This window comes from Maniola jurtina, chromosome 3, assembly GCF_905333055.1.
Source record: "Maniola jurtina chromosome 3, ilManJurt1.1, whole genome shotgun sequence".
NCBI classification, from domain to species: domain Eukaryota; kingdom Metazoa; phylum Arthropoda; class Insecta; order Lepidoptera; family Nymphalidae; genus Maniola; species Maniola jurtina.
Genome location: NC_060031.1, coordinates 10677958 through 10697584, shown reverse-complemented (window position 1 = coordinate 10697584; position 19627 = coordinate 10677958). Strand labels below are relative to the sequence as shown.

General features: G+C 36.7%; 1 protein-coding gene across 4 annotated transcripts in view; it reads left to right on the top strand.

Moving 5' to 3' along the window:
- The window catches only part of LOC123880801 (ecdysone receptor), a 319231-nt gene that overhangs the window by 246932 nt on the left and 52672 nt on the right, over positions 1 to 19627 (top strand). The window contains exon 1 of one of the 4 annotated variants that reach the window (XM_045929117.1): positions 11858 to 12555. The exons of 2 other annotated variants lie outside the window; for them this stretch is intronic. In XM_045929117.1, the coding sequence (XP_045785073.1) occupies positions 12237 to 12555 (319 nt within the window). In that variant the 5' untranslated portion in view covers positions 11858 to 12236. Of the gene's footprint in view, positions 1 to 11857; positions 12556 to 19627 lie in introns of those variants that run through there. One more of the 4 variants, XM_045929116.1, reaches the window with a different exon arrangement.

The window sequence follows — 19627 nt, the reverse complement described above, 5'->3', positions numbered from 1 at the left end:
AAAAGTTTTCATTTACAAATTATGAAATATTAACTTTAGACATTACAATTTGAAAATCCAAAAAACCCCTCTGTTATTAATTCATACCTACTTCTAATTTCACTTCTGTCGGCAGCCCCACTGACTGCCATTTTTTTGTTGTATTTAACGTTCAGTTATTTAGATCCGTACAAGTGGATTTGAAGACGTTTCAAATTACCATGAAATAAAAAGAAAATTACCATGATAAAATAGTATGAAACAACAAAATAAATTAAAAAATATGAACGTGAACACCAAGAAAGGACGCATGACATAAAATAAATGGAAAGATAAGGATAGGAAAAAATAATAGTAGCTGTAATTAAGGCGATAGTAACCGTTGAAATGTCAGACTTAATGTGCAGTATAAAGTCAGTAAAAAACACTCATGCGCTTGCGACGTGATCCGAGTATTTAGAACTCGTGACACGGGAGTCCACATTGTTACGAAGCCAGCTGCAATGACATGTTAACATTGTAAGGTCCCTTTTTATGGAGTGAAACACCTAATAATGAAAACAGACTTCATTCGTGAAAGACGAGGATTAGACACGGCTTTTCATTTGTTCTTAGAATTCAAGACAGAAGATTCTTGCAAACTTAACTCACAAAACTTTCTTAACCCAAGTGCACTTTTGTGAACCGTTAAATAACAGATGAACAACAGATAACATATTATTAATATGTTCAGCAATGAGATAGTAATTAACGAAGAGTTAACAGCTAAATAAGTTATAATTATATACATATTGTGTTAAAAATCTAAAGCTAAATAAGTTATAATTATATACATATTGTGTTAAAAATCTTAATAAAAGCTCTTGCAAATAAATTGCATTAAGCCCAAGCTATCGTGTAAGTACCATCGAGATAGAGCCTCAGAAATGATTTATATTTTATAATTCTGCGGCCGTTACTAAAGGGCAGCACCTCGATTCAACCAGGCCACTCGCTCCACTGCACCATTGTCGGTTATGTTCAATAATTAAAAGTCAAAAGGTCACGCCATTCTTCATGTTTATCTTATAATAGCTGTGTCTGTAATTATACTCTTTTTAATCCCCGACCCAAAAAGAGAGGTGTTATAAGTTTGACGTGTGTATCTGTGTATCTGACTGTGGCATCATAACTCCTAAACTAACGAACCGATTTTAACTTAGATTTTTTTTTGTGTGAAAGGTGGCTTGATTGAGAGTGTTCTTAGCTATAATCCAAGAAAATCGGTTCAGCCGTTTGAAAGTTATCAGCTCTTTTCTAGTTACTGTAACCTTCATTTGTCGAGGGTGTTATAAATTTTTAATTTACACTTGTTATAATAAATTTTGGTTCGATGACATCTTGTGATTTCAAATATCAACCACCAACCACAAATGTTGGTGCTGGTTTATGGCAACGGGAGTGTAAAGTAAAGTGACGTTTATATTTAGGTGTAAAATTGAGCTATATGGGGTGCAGGAAATTACACTTATGGTACGGTAGTAAAACGCTCGCATTATTCTTGGGTATGGCAAGAGTTTAAACAAGTGCACATTGCGACGCCACGCTAGGCTGCACGAACATTTTTACTCTCGAGAAACAATAGGCACAGCGACGTTATTGCTGGCTTTGTTGCCGTTCTTCGATCATAGCAACAAGTTTAATGCAATAAATTTCATATAGAAACATATGACCGTCGTTCACAACGCGTTTGAATTGCACCCAACACGCTTGAGTAATACAATCCAAGTATTTGCACTTGACTATTTTCATACTCCTCGTGTTATTTGCAGGGACATTTTATCGTGTAACGTTGAGGGGCCGTGTGTTGTTCCTTGGTACGTGACTTCGCCTGCGTTAGGATATTGCCGATTTGTTTGTATATTTTCTTGCTGCGATAATTAATCTTCGTTTTATCACACTTCACACTAATATCTCATTGACTGCATATGTACACACTTTTTTTTGGAGAGTGGCTAGTTTTTTTTTCATGGCTTTATTGTATTATTATTGTCATTATCTGTATTGTGTGCTTAATAAACAAAAAACAAAAAAACAATATTGTAAAGGCGAAAATTTGTATGTATGTGTGTGTGTGTTTTGTGAATGTTTGTTACTCCTTCACGCAAAAACTACTGGACGGATTTGGCTGAAATTTGGAATGGAGATAGATAATATCCTGGATTAGTACATAGGCTACTTTTTATCCCGAAAAATCGAAGGGTTCCCACGGGATTTCGTAATTTCGGAAGTCGCGGGCATCGGCTAGTTCTTAGATAAATATGCCACAATGTTTCTGTTATAAATTGCAATCGTGTAGGCGTGGGGGTTAGTGAAGCGTCTAATATAGTGTGACAACCATACTTAGTAACACTAAGGACAACATGCAATGGTGTCACTGCAAATATGAAGCTTGTGGTACTATATGATTTGAACAGATTATATCTAAGAAAATATATGAAAATAGTTGTTAAATCCCTTTGTAGAGAGAAGAGCTGTCTTGGCGATTGTCCATTGTAGCAACTAGGACATACGCTCGTAGGTGTCTACCTAGAAACCGTTGTTGGCAGTCTCCTTAACAAGCTATCCGGAATTCGCTAGGCTCGCACGTTGCATAAAAATACCTTCACGAATCACCACAAGTACATATTAGCTAAACTAATAAAGGAAACCAATTTAACTTAGATGTTTCGAGGCAAGGCATTATAATATAGCATATATGTCGTGATATATTATTTTCGTCGTTAAAATATACACCGATAGGTTGTGAAATTTTTTGTGTTCACTTACCCGGCTTTTCAATTAATTTCCTTTATTGCTGTGTGATAACGTGAAACAAAAAGAAAAACGTCTTTATCTTTTTTACAACTGGCAAATTCTTTTGACCAGGAATGTACCTAAAAGGACTTTTTTTGACCTCGTAATACCCATGGCTTTTACTTCATTTTTTATTTTATTGCAATATGTTATACGGTAGAGTAAGATAATAACAATATGCAGACCTTCTGCCTACCTTCTGATATTCTTGCATATTGGTGCTTATTGACCATGACCGTGGCTTGCAATTAGATATAATTATCTTCAATTTGTACCTACTTCTATCAATGTTGTTCCTGATGGTCTGACGTGACGTCTTAATAATGCACTGTGCAATTATTTTGACTTTATAAACTGAACCCTACATTTCTGATACAGTAAAAAAATTACAAATTTTCATCAGACCGTTGCTAAATACACAACAAGTAATTAATCATAGATTTTTATGTTTTATTCATAACAATGGGTACACATCTGGTAATTAACGATCTAAATAAAAACTATGATCTCGTTCCGACAGTAAAACACACATGTAGGTTTTTTGTTTCAATTAGCAACCATTATTATTTTGCCTAATTGCAAAGTTGGCAGAGATGCCGAAGACGTCCCAGGCTGTCAGTCCATTTCTATATTAAACTCTTAAACTTGGATTTTTGGCAAATTCCCTAACACCTAGCGGGAGTCAACGCTTCCTCTGACAGTCGACACGGTACATGTCAGAAAAATAAATAGATACTTAGTTTTACAGACTAAAAATATAAAAAACTTTTGTCTACATATTGTTCCGCTGTGATCATGAGAAATGGCTCTTTCCACCTACTGCTTAACTAATTTGTTTTTCAATTTTAAAGAGCTATATTTAATATTTATACGCCATTGGGTAGGTACATGTTAATGACCTTAATGAAACATTAAACCTGCGAGTAGGTAACAATTTAGGTAACAATTTGTTGGAAAAGCTTTCACCTGTTAAAGCGAAATGAACGTTTTCAGGAAAATTTCATAAAGTGATTGAAAAGGCGAGGCTTTTACTCGGTAACAATGTTGTCCCAATTCCATATTGAATCATTACTACCCTGAAGCGAGGACAATACATTACGCAACCAATGTATTATACGGTAGGCAGCTGATGCTACACATTACTCTCATACTGTATCCTTTAAGTGTAATGTGGTAAGAACTGCATGTTTGTGCCATTGTGTTCCTAATTGTACACATCTGCAGTCAAATCACGCGCGTCGTACAACGGTCGACGTCGCATCGATGCATCGCTGCTGACCTATTTGAGTCTAGCAAATACTATTTGAATTGCAAGTGTTATCATATGTAATTTCATTGTGTGTCATATGTTTACTAACGTGGCATGCGAAATCTGAATTGCCCAAAATATTCTCACGTTGTATTATCTCACGAAAATCATTATGTTCAATATCCTGTTCATTACTTGAATAATTATTTATAACGTTCTCTGGCACGTATTTATTTTCGTCGATTTCCTGACATCTTCGAGAATTATTTGTACAGGCTTGCAATAAAGAGTCCAACATAAACAGATAAACTAAACATCGACATCTCGCATTAAGTATTATTTGCAAAAAATAACCTGTTTCTGCGAGAAAACTCGTAAATTAGGGCCATAAAGTACTGCCTGGTCTGGTCTCAATTATTTTTCTTACTTTAATAATAATGATTAATGATGCTCTTTTAGCATTTTGGGAGCACAAATAACTTGTGATAATTTTGAATGTAAAGTCAATTCTCAAGTGAATTTTTCTTTTCGATCCCAAGGCCTGCTGTGATTTTCTAGTTGCTAGGCCGAATTTGGATTTAAGCAAATCCTCGATTCAATCTGTAATTGGTATGAAACACGCACCGATATCATAAATAATTTTCACAGAGTTTACAACACATTGCCAGTTCATGGACAGACCTCAATCACATCTATCACTTCTCGGACTCGCTAGTTACATCACGTAAATGATAGGATTTGATCTACTAGCTCTAAAATATCTTATCGAACTTTATTGACCATGAAAAAAGGAACCTTATTATCCTAGATTTAAGTCTTACATTTCAAAGTCAAGCACAATTCACATTCATTGCATGTGTACACAGATGAAAAGTGTGAAGCAATGGCGCTTGCAAGCGAAAGTAAAGCTAAAGTTCTTCACTCAAAGGCTAGCTTCATCTGACGTTTTATATGCATTGTGTAGATATTATGCAAGTGTTCATGTGACTGCGAAGAACAGAACGGTTCCTTACCAGGTCACATTAGTGCGCATGACATCAGTGACTGTCAAGTGCATAGGAGTCAATGAACAGGATTTGAACATTGCGTATGCAATAGATGCCTTGACTTCCTCTAGCTGTACCTAATGGCTGCTAGCCAGAGACATTGACGACGCCCCACTACACTATGTCAGTTTGGAATTTTCAATATTATACTAGAAGATGCCCGCGACTTTGTCCGCATGAATTTAGGTTTTAAAGATCCCTGGAAAGCTCTTTGTTTTCCGGTAAAAAAGTAGCCCATGTCTTTGTACCCTGTGGATCGGTCGTAAAAAGATAACAGATAGAGAGACAGACACATTTTCGCATTTAATTAGGGCTATGAATTTGCTACTTTGTACGATAGTCAAAGATATACCTATAGTATGATAAAGATAATGCTAACATTCATGAGCATGTCGGCTGGCAATTAAAGGACTGGATAATGGCATCGGTTACCGGAGGCACGGTTGCCTTATTATTCTGCTATAAAGCGTGACGAATAGCCAGTCCTATGCAGGCATTTAAGACTATGCAGCCGGCGTGTTAGCCCGGTCATTATCTTTTAATACTATCGTCTTTATTATGCGCTACATTTTTTGCACTGGCAGCGAGGCGCGGCAGGCATCGCGAGTCGCCGACGCGGGTTTGATAACCTGGAGACCTTGGTCTTAATTGCGCTTCAGCAGACCATTCCGCCGCGGCAACTTTTTATGCGCCTGCATCACTAGTAAAAACACGACAACGGCTACCCACCCGACTTAAAAAGGTGCGACAAGTCAAGGAAAATTCGAACCGGTTGCGCACATACAAACTTGTCGTGTAATCGAGGGCTCTACCAAGAAAGCTACTCTTAATTGCGGCGATCCATTATAGATTTAGCTTGATAAATAACTAAAACTTGATATTTTACAATGTTTCTTTTTTTAATATACTTATTGCCTGAAATAAATTTATTTATTTTTATTTTACAATCCAATTCGAAAAGGATAACAATGAACTTTCGGAAGATTTCCAACTTAATTGCAACCCTATTGTGCGTGTTAAATAAATTAATATTATAATTTCCTATTCGTAAATGTTTGATTTCAGTTGGAATACAACTCGCGCGCTACCTATATTGTACGTTGATAGTACACCATAAGCTTTCATGTAAATCTCAACAACAACTGTACAAATATCAAACTTAATCAGCTGAACGATACGCGAATACGTAAAGGTATCGAACAGACAGTCGGACAAAGATATTTTTTATGTTTCAGATAAAATATGATGTACCTAACTACCTTTACGATTTTTTAAATATTAATATATTGGAAGTGAATCAATATTGCAATCAATATTCATATTTTTTTAATTTGTTACAGGTAAGAAAGCAAAACGTTCAAGAAAAACACCACCACGAAAGCTCTCCGCCGCAATGTAAAGGTTTTTCAAAAGATAATATCAGTTTTTATTTTATCTGTTTGGATGTTGTGCCAAAATTCAACAAAGGAGTGTGTAAATTCGGTACCTTGTTTTATCTAAAAATCTATTAGTAACTGGCTTTCTCCAATTTTTTAACTTCAAGATTTTACTTATGTAGAATTACAATTTGAACTTTTCTGGTTGATAGAAAACTCGCTCTAATATTTTGCCACCTTCTAGCAGTCTGTATTCTGAATACTAAGCTGAATTTAAACGTAAACGCGATAACCTATTTCACTCATTCAGTAAGGCTACACTTGTAGGCTTTTGCCAAGATAGAGAGACTTTGGTTCAGGGTAGCTAAAAGGCACCTATGAGTACAAGCTCGAGTTCTAGAGTAAGGACCTTTTCCCAACAACTTGCCTAGCGAGAAAAAATTCATAATAAAATACAAACTGGCAATTGCTTCAGTAAGCTTAGGCTATTCGCAGAAGTACAAGCAAGCAAATTGACAAATTCAGGGCAACTACAGTGATAAGTTTCGTCCTCGGTTAAGCTTCAGACATGATTTTAACCCCCGACCCAAAATAAGGTATTTGTGTATCTATCTGTCTGTGGCATTGTAGCTCCTAAACTAATAAACCGATTTTAATTTTGTTTTTTTTTTGTTTGAAAGGTGGCTTGTTAGAGAGTGTTCTTAGCTATAATCGAAGAAAATCGGTTCAGCCGTTTGAAAGTTATCAGCTCTTTTCTAGTTTTCTTATAGAGGTTTTTGTGTCGGGGGTTTTTAAGTTTAAATTTAAAGTTATTAATATTTTGCCTGAGATTTGAAAGACTTTTTCTGGGTAGAAATGCGATTGCTCCTAATGATGATTTAGAGCGAATTGTAGCGGTAGAAGTGGAGAGGGAACCAATCGAGCAGTTTACTGCACGCACGACTGGCAACCTCACGACTTCGACTGTACACCAATAGGTACATATAGGTACTAATCTATGGACTGTACAAACAGTACAGGCGAGAACAAAACCCATTGTTATTATTTTGACTTGTCATGATTTTAGGTAGATCGATATAACTGACGCATTATGCCTTTTGTGGATTTTGTAGTTTCTATGCTTTATTAGCCTGAGGGTTCGCATGCTACTCAATGTATCGCAGAACGAAATGATTAAAATATCAACACCCCATTTTGTGACTCATACGTACTAAGGATATTTTTTGTACTTATCTATAGTAAAACGCGAGAAACCTCAGTGAAAAGTAATGAGTGAATATCTTTCTGTTTTTAGGATTACATATGGGCTATTATCTCCTAAAGCCACCATGATCCAAACCACATAGTCGCTGATCGTTCCTCCCTATGTTAGGTACAATACTCAGATAGACTTTTAGCTTTTATAAAATAAAGGGAGTTTGGCACGCGCTGGATCTTTCTCTATAGTTTTAAAGCTACAAGTCTTTACCGAACGACTGTAATTAGTGCATTCCAAAAATTAAGTTTGGCTTAAAACATTGAGTGCTTATTGGTAACATACTCGTACTTGGTTAGGTTAAAATATCCAATTCCTCACAGCTTTTGCGTAAGTTATTATAATATATCAGAAGCTACAACTTTTTTGTTATTTTAAAATTCTTCTAAATCTACTTAAAGTTGATCAATATTTATTTCTTCATCTTATCCACTCATTAATAAAACTAAAATAATCTAGAAGTGGCCATTACGCCAAATAAACTAGTTGGAAAATAATAAAATCTTGTTTAGTTTGAAAAATCGCACTAATGATAGAAAATTAATCACTGAGCAGATGGGCGAAGTGTACAAATTAGTTTAACACCTAAATGGATGGAAAATTAAAACTGATAAATTATTCATTTTCTTGGACCATTGAACGCTTGCAGATAAAAGTTTATTAAAGCTGATCACAGATAATATTATATGAGTAGGTAGTCGCCTTGCACTAGCCGCCTGCGCCGCACCGCTACGTAAAATAACTGAACGTCTTTCTATAGACCGTACGTTGTAATACCCCAAGTATACCTAAGTTGATGATGCTCGCTACTTTATCCACGTGGGTGTAGTTTTCTTAAGAATTCCATGGGAACTGTTTAATTTTCCAAGACAAAAAATAGCTCTTGTGCTCCCCTGGAATGCAAACTATCGCTGTACCATACGTCCAAAACGGTTAAACACATGGGCCGTGAAAATCTGCCAGACAGAAAGACAAACAAGCAAATTATCTTATTTATAATATTAGTATGAAGTATGGATATTATTTATTATATTCTGTGTGCTATGGTTTTAAATGCTCCTCCTGCAAACTTCATTAGAGTGAAGTTAGTGGCAGGTGACCTAAATGTTACTATGCGGATGTTGGTGGCAGCAGCCACTGTTCCCAACGGACGGATCGTCACGTTCGCGTTGTTCTCATGTCATCCGCATTTTCAGTATCGAAAACGAAAATGCCGTTTGCACAATGCAAGTGCGGCCCATACCTAGAGCTCGCTCTGATGTGCGATCAGCGAAACTGGCAGTGTAGCGAATACTCGAGATGCGTATTTCCAAAACATGGAGGTCAATGATCCGCGCGGACACGTGATCCGATGACGAGAACATGACGGCTACGTCATACCACCTAATCTAATCTACGGCAATTTTGGTCGGTCGGTAACTTACCTAAACCAGAATGAACTATAAACTGTCTTGCATGTTGCACATCGATTAACTAACTACTCTATGAAGTTTCTAAGTCTTACCTACTTTTATCATCATCATTTTCAACTGAGAGACCTACACTGCTGAACATGGAACATGGGACTTTCTTGCACCGCGCACCGCCTGAATTTAGCGGCACCCTGCGACTTGTTTGATGATATTGTATATCCGCGGTCGTCCAACGCTGCGCTTTCTGGTGCGAGATTATTCTAGTCTGGTAAGCTTCGACCGTGGCTAGTTACCACCCTACCGGCAAAGCCGTGTCGCCAAGCGATTTAGCGTTCCGGTACGATGCCGTGTAAGAAACCAAAAGAGTATGGGTTTAATGAAAACTGCCATACCTCTTCCAGGTTAGCCCGCTTCCATCTTAGACTGCATCATCACTTAGCACCAGGTGAGATTGCAGTGAAGGACTAACTTGTATCTGAATTTTAAAAAAAACCTTGAGAGTTAGGTCCCCGGCTACTGTCGGTTGTTTGAACTATGTGCCCTTTCCATTGCCTCTTCAGCTATGCAGCAGCTTCGTTGAGTTATGCAAGTTACTCTGGTTTTTCTATTGATCTGTTCATTTCTGATTTGATCACGTAGAGATACTCCAAGTATAGCTCTCTCTATCGCCCGCTGAATGATTCTGACTTCTGAACTTTCTTGTGAGGCGACCATGTCTCGAATTCACATGGTCATCACTGGGCTAGTGGCAACACACTGTTCGAAGACTTTGGTCTTCAAGCTCTACCTTATATAATAATAATTCTTACTTAGGTCTTGCTGGTCCCAATTCCTTAATAATTCCAAAATCAAATTATGACATGATTGCTCTGATTTTTTTTTTTCACTGCCATTATTACCCAGGCGTCTAGACCTTTTGAGCCTTGAACGCCACGATTGATTTATTCGAGATAGATAATAAAGTATGCCATCGCAAAAATACAGATAACCTACATGCAATTTAGGTTAACTACGATCGTGCCAATTTCGGTAACGACCTTACCTTTATCATCTTAATGTGATAAGGGTGCATCTAGGCAGGTAACTGTATTAAACAAAACAACGTGGTTCCATTCCTCATCATTATATCAGTACACTACTAAGCACGGGCCTCCTCTCAGATTAAGATGGGTTTGGCCATAGTCAACCATGGATTAGCAGACTTCACGCAACTTTGATAACATCATGGAGAACTCTCAAGCATGTAGGCTCCTTCACGATATTTTTCTTCATAGTTCCATCCTTCAAATATAATTCTTGGGTCTCTAATTTTATTTTTTAAAATACAGCTTAAACGTTGAGAACATTATGGAGAACTCTCTAGGCATGTTGGCTTCCTCACAATTTTTTCCTTCATGATTCCATCTCTAAATATGTATCATTCTGGCGTCTCTAATTTGCGTTTTATTTTATAAAATACAGTTTAAATGTTACGCAATATTTAAAAAATGTTTGCGTATTTGTTGCGTAGTTACATACGAACATGCGAAAAAGTGAAACTTCGTTAGTTTACATTCATAACATGCTACTCAGTGGACACTTCTTAAATTTTGGCAACAGTGTCCGTTTTTATGATAACCTTAACTTTTGTTCACAACTTTTCCGCGATACATAATATTCGTAATTTAGAGCCTATAATACTTCTGGTAGCTTTCTTATAGTAAAAAAAAAATTAAAATCAGTTCAGTAGTTTTTGAGTTTATCGATTAGAAACAAAATGCATGCATTACGAAATTAGACGTTTACACGTGCAATTGATAGTGAAATTAATGTAGTGAAACTAATTTCGTGCCACTAATTTCGTAATGTAAATTCCGCTTAATTACTAAGAAACCTCAAAGTCACCGGCTTAGGTGACATCATCCGTCACCATCACTTCCCTCACAATAAGATGATTTTCATAAAATTACCTCTTTGCGGTGAGTTTTTCTCTTAATAGTTTTAGTAAATTTTAGTTATTTAAATAGGCACCTACCTTATTTATTTTATTAAAGTAGGTACGTACCTACCTGTGTTTTTCATAAGTTTTTCATGGGATTTTAATACAAGTAAGAGTGATAGAACTCGCTTGCGTTGAAAATCTTTTGCGCTTTTTTAATCACTCTGTGGAAGTGGTGTAATTTTAAACAAACCTACCTAAATCGCTTAGTTAATTAATTAAGTAGGTACTTGCCTATGTGCATATTATTATCTAAACACGTTTCTTGGATTGGTAAGTAGGTAGGTAGGTACAATTAAAGAAGGTACTTAATATAGGTAGTTTGTAATCGGCAGAGTGGTAGAGACTATGTATTTCTTTACTATTTCTTTAGCTCTACTGTGGCTCTACTATTTCTTTTGGTTTGGTACTTACTACTTAGGTAGGCAGGTACTTTCAATTCATGAACTTAAAAGACTGTACGATGGAAGATTGGTAGATCTATGAGGAAAAAAATTATGGCAGGTTCACAAGTTGCATAACGACGAAGTTGTTTTGATAAAGAAAATGAAGAATTCAAATACAACGATGCGATGGTGTTATCGGCGCGCTATTCTGTAGCCTAGCCCCGGTGACTTTCTGTGGCACGGCTGCGCGGCGTCGGGCGCGCGGGGGGCGGCGCGGCGGGGCGGGGCGCTGTGACGTCACACTCGACCGTGGCAGTGAGTAGTGAGAGCGGCCGCGTCGCTTGTTCGCTCGCTCTACGTACTTCGTTGACGACGGTCGCACGCGTGCATCGTGATTCGTGCTGTAAATTCCCATCAAAGTTCGCGGTAACTTCTTTTCGATCCAAATAACCGCATCGTGCGAAATCGTTGACAATTTTCACTTCTCGGTCGTAGTGTAAAGTGCCCGGAAGGATTTCCAGCAAAGAATAAAACTTAAAATCTTATTGGAGTGAACCCGAAGCCGGTTCGCGGCGAGAAACGATTCGTTTCGGTTTCGACGCCGCGGAGACTAGTGGATGTAATAGCGTGTTATAGTGCGAAGCAAAAGTGAAGTGTCGGAGGAGCGTAGGATGTCCGTCGGCAGTCGAGGATCCGAGGGCGTGTGACACGCTCTTCGACATGAGACGCCGCTGGTCCAACAACGGAGGCTTCCCGCTGCGTATGCTCGAAGAGAGCTCGTCGGAAGTGACATCGTCGTCGGCACTCGGGCTGCAAGCGGCTATGGTGATGTCGCCGGACTCCCTCGCGTCGCCGGAGTACGGCGGGCTGGACATCTGGGGCTACGATGAGAGCATGACGTACAACACGGCGCAGACGCTGCTGGGCAACGCGTGCACCTTGCAGCAGCAGCAGCAGCAGCCCACACAGCCGCTGCCGTCCATGCCGCTGCCCATGCCCCCCACCACACCTAAGTCGGAGAACGAATCTATATCATCAGGTCAGATATCAACATTATTCACAATAATAGCTAATTTCCGCGTGGATTTAGGTTCTTAAAAATCCCGTGGGACCTACCTATTGATTATTGTCCAGAATAAAAGGTACAGTGGGATTCCGCGGGAACTATTGATTAATTAACTATCCAAAAGAAATAAGTAAGGTGGGCTAAATATTTCCAGTATCCCTTTGCCATATTTCGTCAAGATCAGTCCAACGGTTGAGCCCGTAAAGGGTAACAGTCGGACACTTTCGCATTTTAAAATTGAGCATGGACTTATGATGGAATGGAAAAGGTATGAAGTAAGTACATAATTTGAAAGTAGAATACCGAGTACAAGTTCAAAGAGCAATTAATAGTGTTTTGTTTTGGCGGTGAGCGTTTCGCCGGTGCCGGCATAGAGCCAGCCTCTCGGAGTCTGGCGCTCGCTGTCATCGACCTTTGGCCCGGATACCTTGACCGGGCGAGCGGCCGATGTCTCCGCTCGGTGCACAGTACTGATAAAATCCTAATGTTTTGTTTACATTCACTGATTCTGTAAGTTAAGCGCTTTATATCCGTTTGTGATCACTTGATCAACTACATCCATAAAGTAGGTATAAGTACGTACTTACTACTGAAAAAAAAATTGATAGGTAAGTAGGTATCTAAGTAAGTTCTTAATTTCATAATAATACATATTTCATAAATAAACCTTTAGTGCTTGGCTAGTTAAGCGCTCTGAAACTTTCAAAGCTTGCAGACTGTTTCAAAGTTCGCTATTAGTTAGAACTTTAATAAATATAATTATTTAAAATTAATGTAGGTAGGTATTACCTACCTACCTAGCTTTATTCCTAGCACCTACTTATAAAATCATAAACTATCTTAATACCTACCTACCTAGTAGTTAGCAAGATTTTTTCCTACCTCTACTTCCTTATCAGCAACAACTATCTACACCTACTTACATACCTACTCTACCTTTGGTATAGCACAGGTGTGCCCAGTAGATACAAGTAATATCTATAGCTACATACAGTTACCAAGTCTAGTTATAGCATCGCTCCATCTATTCTCAGTAAACAATGCTGCCTATGTTTGATTAGTGACCGCTAAATAACTCATAAGACGTAGGAAGAACACAGGTACCTATACCACGTATGAGTAATTCTTATCGCGACACATGTACCTACGAGGTTGGCGTGGAAAATTTAACCATAGCTTATAGCCCGGAAACGCATACCTACCTACCAGTTTTTGCAAAAAATGACACGACAATAAATACCTATAGATCCATAAAAGTAATTGAATACTGAGCATAATATTATATACCTACTATAAGTATACAAATAAATTCATTAAAAATATCAGTGACTAGTCAATTACTTGTTCTTGATAGGCTCTGTCTTATTTGCCTAGTTATTACCATTTAAGTAGGCAGGAACTCAGTTGAACCAACCAGAGATTAATGCAAGTTGCAATTTTTCCGAAACATAAAATTAGGATAGGTAGGTATAACTTAATATTAGTTATTAAACTGTAATATATCAAGACCTGTAGAAAAATACTAAAGAAAATAGGAGCTAGGTACCTAAGTAACTTTAGGTAGGTATCATTGACCGATTAACCCAACACGCGATTAAGTTTAATTGAGAAACATCATTATGAAATAAATATTTGCTATCAACGAATTCAAGGTTAACGTGGAAAAATTAACATAATAAAATACTGAATAACTAACTATAAACCTACATAATCGGCTTTAACTAATAAAAACTTCAATCTTCAATGACAACTTTTACATAGTTAATTAGGAAAGATAAGTTAGGTAGCCGTAAGGTAACTATTCCATTCCATTTATTAAATTGATATTAAGTTACTACTTACTTACTTGCTTAGTTAATAACTTCAATGGAATTTCAAAGAGGTTAAGAGCTTGAAAGCTTGTAGTAAGTATGTAACTAAGAAAGTAGAGACTTATGTAAGTTTTATTATTCCTGGTCTACACAGGGAAAGGTCGTACGTAGGCGTCAAATGAGTCCTAGTATACATTGACCTAACAAACATTTAAAATACTTGAACACAGGCTTTTAAACTCTTGTTATCACACCTCGTTCAAGGTTAACATGGAATATTTAACGCTAACAGCAGTCCGGAAACGCATTCCAGTTTAATCCAACACCGATATGAATGGCATACGATTAAGGTGTACTGAACGGGTCTAACCGCGAAATTCAAATTTAATTTGGTTTTCGACTAATTTGTGAGTAACTCACGTCAAACTCATTATTTTTGACTAATTTCTTAAACTGAACACTCTCAAGTAAAGATTTTTATAATAAACCTGTAGAGATGATACTGCCATTGGCGCTTTCGAATGCCATAAGGCTACTTTATAGTATTAGTTTACAAATTGAGAAAAAGCAAATTAAATTTGAATTTCGCGGGCAGACCTGTGTAGTGCACCTTAAGGGGCATGAGACCCTAAAACTAATGCCTAAATAAATTGAAGAATATAGTGTTTATCGTAGTTCCTACTAATACTCTCAAACTACATAGTGACCTTTTTGTTCCACAGTAAGTTTGGTCTAAGTTTTCATGCTATCGTTAAATGTGGTTAAAGTTAGAAGAGCTAACATAATATTACCTAAGTAGGTAGATATAACACTTGAGAACAATTTTGGAGAGAACAGAAAATAAGGTCTTGTATTTTTTTAGGACTCGTTTCGGCTCCTCTAAGTTTTATTTGTAATAGCTGTACATCCCCCGTGTATATTTAGGTACATAGCTGTCCTAAAACCTCATATATACGTTGTCACGTTTCAGTACATTACTTAATCTATCATCAATCTACGAGGGAGAAATGGCTGGGAGGGTTGGAGGGCCGCTCCCTCCTATTAGCATTTAGCCGACCAGTGTACCTATAGGGCTGCCATCTCTAACATCACTAAACTATTTTAGAGTTTAGACCATAAACGGGCCTTTTAAAATTGTAGGTTTATGGTATCTCTCATTTTCTCTATGGTATGGTACTTAAGGGGACGGTATATTCCAGGTATAATTTCAAATCTAGAGATGGCGATACACATTGTATCGGCATCTCTCTTAGACGCCCCTGAACCGGTTGCGCATCGCCACAGTGTAGATTATTATTTTCACATCGCTCCTGCATTTAATCATTACGTCACCCGACTTCAGTGTTTACGATGGAGTAAAAAGTCAAGTTATGTATAAGTTTAAAATTCAAAGTTATAGTGATAAAAAATATTTATTATGAAATAATTAAAAATTTATTTAATAAAATTAATCTGTAGGTATCATCAGAATCGATTACATTCGACTTCGCTGGGTTACTTTATTGTAATATATAACATTGCGTATCTATAAAAAATATTTGTACAAGTTAAATATTGTTTTATATACTACTAGAGGATCCCTGCGGCTTCGCCTGCGTTGATTTCGGTTTTTTTGAATCCCGTAGGAACTCTTCATTTTTCCGGGATAAAAAGTAGCCTATGTCCTTCTCCGGGATGTATCCCAAGTCTGTACCAAATTTCATTAAAATCGGTTCAGTGGTTGGGCCGTGAAAACGTAGCAGACAGACAGACACACTTTCGCATTTATAATATTAGTATGGATTTTAATGCACACTGTTGCCAAGTTACTATCATTAGTTAGTAAACAGTCACTGATAAAAAAAAAAAACAATATTATAATGTACTTTTATTTTTTTGTCAACAACGAGAAATAATGAATGAGATCTATTTACAATCATGCTAATAGGTGTCTTTTTCAACCTGTATGCTTATTATAGTAGGAGATTTAACATTTCACCAACTTTCATAGAATGAGATCACACACACACAGTAACATTAAATTAAAATGGGCCTAAATAACCTTGACTTAAGGTCCTAAATTCAATTACACCGATTTTAATTTCTGGTTCTGTCTGACTGGCTATACATGAATGGATTAATTTGAGCTATAAAATAAGGCGGTTAAGGTCTATTTTACGTTAACGTTCTCATTATAAACCCCTATCTGCCAGTTTTGGTCATTACTGTGGTGACCATTACATTTGGCCTTGAAAGAAGATACGTCACATGGATAAAAGATTATAGCATGGACAAGTCCAAGTTTCTGAAATTTTCACTTATTGATAATGATAATACTGTCATTCCTAATTACTTACATTTATAGGTAAATCTTATATTTTCTATATCTTATTGCTATTATAGATGCTGAGATTATAGAAATTACACTCAACTGAAATTCAATGAAAATATAGTTAGCACGGACATTACACAAGTAACTATTTATTGCATTTCACTAATTACCGAGATCGTAAAATCCTATTTTTTCATATTATCAAAACGTTTACAGTAAAAAAATATCACACGCGCTAGGCGTGCAAAAACACCTGAAAGAGATTATATGCACCTGCAGCCATAACAGGATAACATTATAATATATTTCGTGTTGTATAAAAAGCTGTTTTGTTTATAATCCTTGTTTTTGTTTATTCAATATGGTTACAGTCAAACCGGCCCGCTCGGAGCTAATAGCCATAAAAGTTAACTAATTAGGTGAAATATTCCAAAAGAGCATAAGTAGGTATGTACACATTCAATACGCTAACTTAACTGTTTACGTTAAGGTTCAAAGTCAAAGCGCTGGAGAAATGTTTTTATATGATACTGAACAAAGTCAAGACAGAGATTAAAATATTTTATAGCTTTTTTGTTATATTCAGATTCGGGCCATTGATTCAAATTTTAAATTTGTAGTAATTATGTTCTCTAATTCAGAAGCTGAGCTCTTTTTCTGGATGCCTATCATTAGGCATCCAGAAAAAGAGGTCATTACCTTTTCGCTAAAAGACAATTTTACGTTGACTGGCATGAAAGCAAAGTGCCTAGTAAGCCAATAGACAATTCAGCTAGATGACATCAAAGCAGATTACCCAGTCAGCAGAGAGTCAACTTAGCTGTACGCCATAAAAACAAAATGCACAAGTAGCAAAACGTCTGGAATTGTGAATAGTCTGTATGATTAGAACACCTCATTAGCCAGACGTCAAATTTCATAGTTGGATGACATAAACGCTGAATGAGATAGTATCTAAAACGTCTGGAAAAGTAAATACAGTAGAACGCCGATTATCCGAACGCCGATTAACCGAATCGCCAATTATCCGAATCGGTCCTAAGCGTAATATAAAAAATTAAAACCAAGCACTGTAAGTAAGTAATGTAATTTTTGTTTTGTTTTGTTGTCACAAGTTGAAACTCTAGTGCACTACTTACATATTGTAGAATTGAGTTTGTTCAATTCAATAAAGTTTATTCTATGTGTGACAGTTCGTTTTTCTTTATTACCAGTCTATGTCCAATTATCCGAATTTTCGATTATCCGAATCGACCCCGGTCCCAATTAATTCGGATAATCGGCGTTCTACTGTAGTCTAAATGGTCTGTTGCTTGCTCCCTTTTTAATTTTTAACCAACTTCCAAAAAGAAGGTGGTTCTCAATTCAGCCTGTTTTTTTACCCTATTGCGCCAAAGCCTAAAGGAAGAGTTATGATTTTAGCAGTCTGTATATGTATGTGTGTGTGTTTGTATCCAGATTCTGTGTGTTCCACCGTAGCGCCGAAACTACTGGGCTGATTTTGATGAATGAGGTGTAAATCGATTTGTCGTAAAGATCCGGGTAACATAGGCTACATTTTATACGAAAAAATTGACCTAACGGATGTAATATGAAAAAAAGTGGGGGTGAAAAGGTACTACCACTAACTAACAATTGTGCCAGGACTGGTCCTGATGGGATTTTGAAGTGATTTTGAAAAGATGCAGTTGGTTCTCTATATAACGTAGACCCGCACTAAGACAGGATTTTGAGAAATTTGATCTGTAAATTGACCAAATTATCATACAACAATACTACTTCTCACGAACCTATAAAAGCTACGAACAAACGATTTCAGTAGTTACATTTTATTACTGTTCTTACCTTTCGATTCAAAACAAGAAAAATTGATACACTGATTTGGCATTCCAAAACGAAGCAACTCTCGTCCCAATAACAATTTAATGTATACTTTAAGAATAACTGCATAAGGTAAGTTTTACAACGAATATTTTAACATCGATATTTTAATGTTAGTATACGTGAGTGGGAACACAAAAGCCACAAAGATCCTTTGTATTGACAAAGGCAAACACAATAGGATCTTTCATTTCTTGTAAATTGAACTAGTTTTATGAGAAAAAGTATTAAGTACGTATGAAATTTTGTTTTGCACATTTTCAACTTTTAAGCTGTGACAATAAGGTCTAAGTTGAAGGAATATTTAATAGTATAATTATTTTTTTGATCTATAAAACATTTATGACACTGCAATTTTTGATCAAACTTATTATTGACTACTTAGTGACGTATATACATAAAAAAACCAGCCAAGTGCGAGTCAGACTCGCGCACCAAGTTTCCGTATCCGTACTCAGGTATTTTTCCGACATTTTGCAAGATAAATCAAAAACTATTATGCTTAAAAATAAATTAAAATCAGTTTTAGAATGTTCAGGTAAAACCCTTTTATATGATACCCCACTTGGTATAGTTATCTTACTTTGAAAATTAAAACACATTGTTTTTTAATGAACCCATAAATTCATGGTTTTTGCCAAATTTCATGATTCTAGGTCAACGGGAAGTACCCTATAGGTTTTCCTGACAGACACAACACACACGGACAAAACAGACTGACAGGCGGACAGATAGACAGACATACAGTTAGATAGACAGACAAACAGACAGCAAATTGATCTTATAAGCGTTCCGCTTTTCTTTTTGAGGTACGGAACCCTAATAAATGATATCATTGCATAGCAAGTGAAGAAACTAAAAATTATAACACCTTGGATAAACATCTCGGACTTGAAAGTGGATGTCATTTTCATAATAATCATGATCATCATCATCATCATTATGAGCCCGTGGATGTCCACTGTTGGACATGGGCCTTCCCTAAAGAGCGCCAGCCGCTTTATATCATCAGTCCATCGTGCTGGAGGACGTCCTACACTAC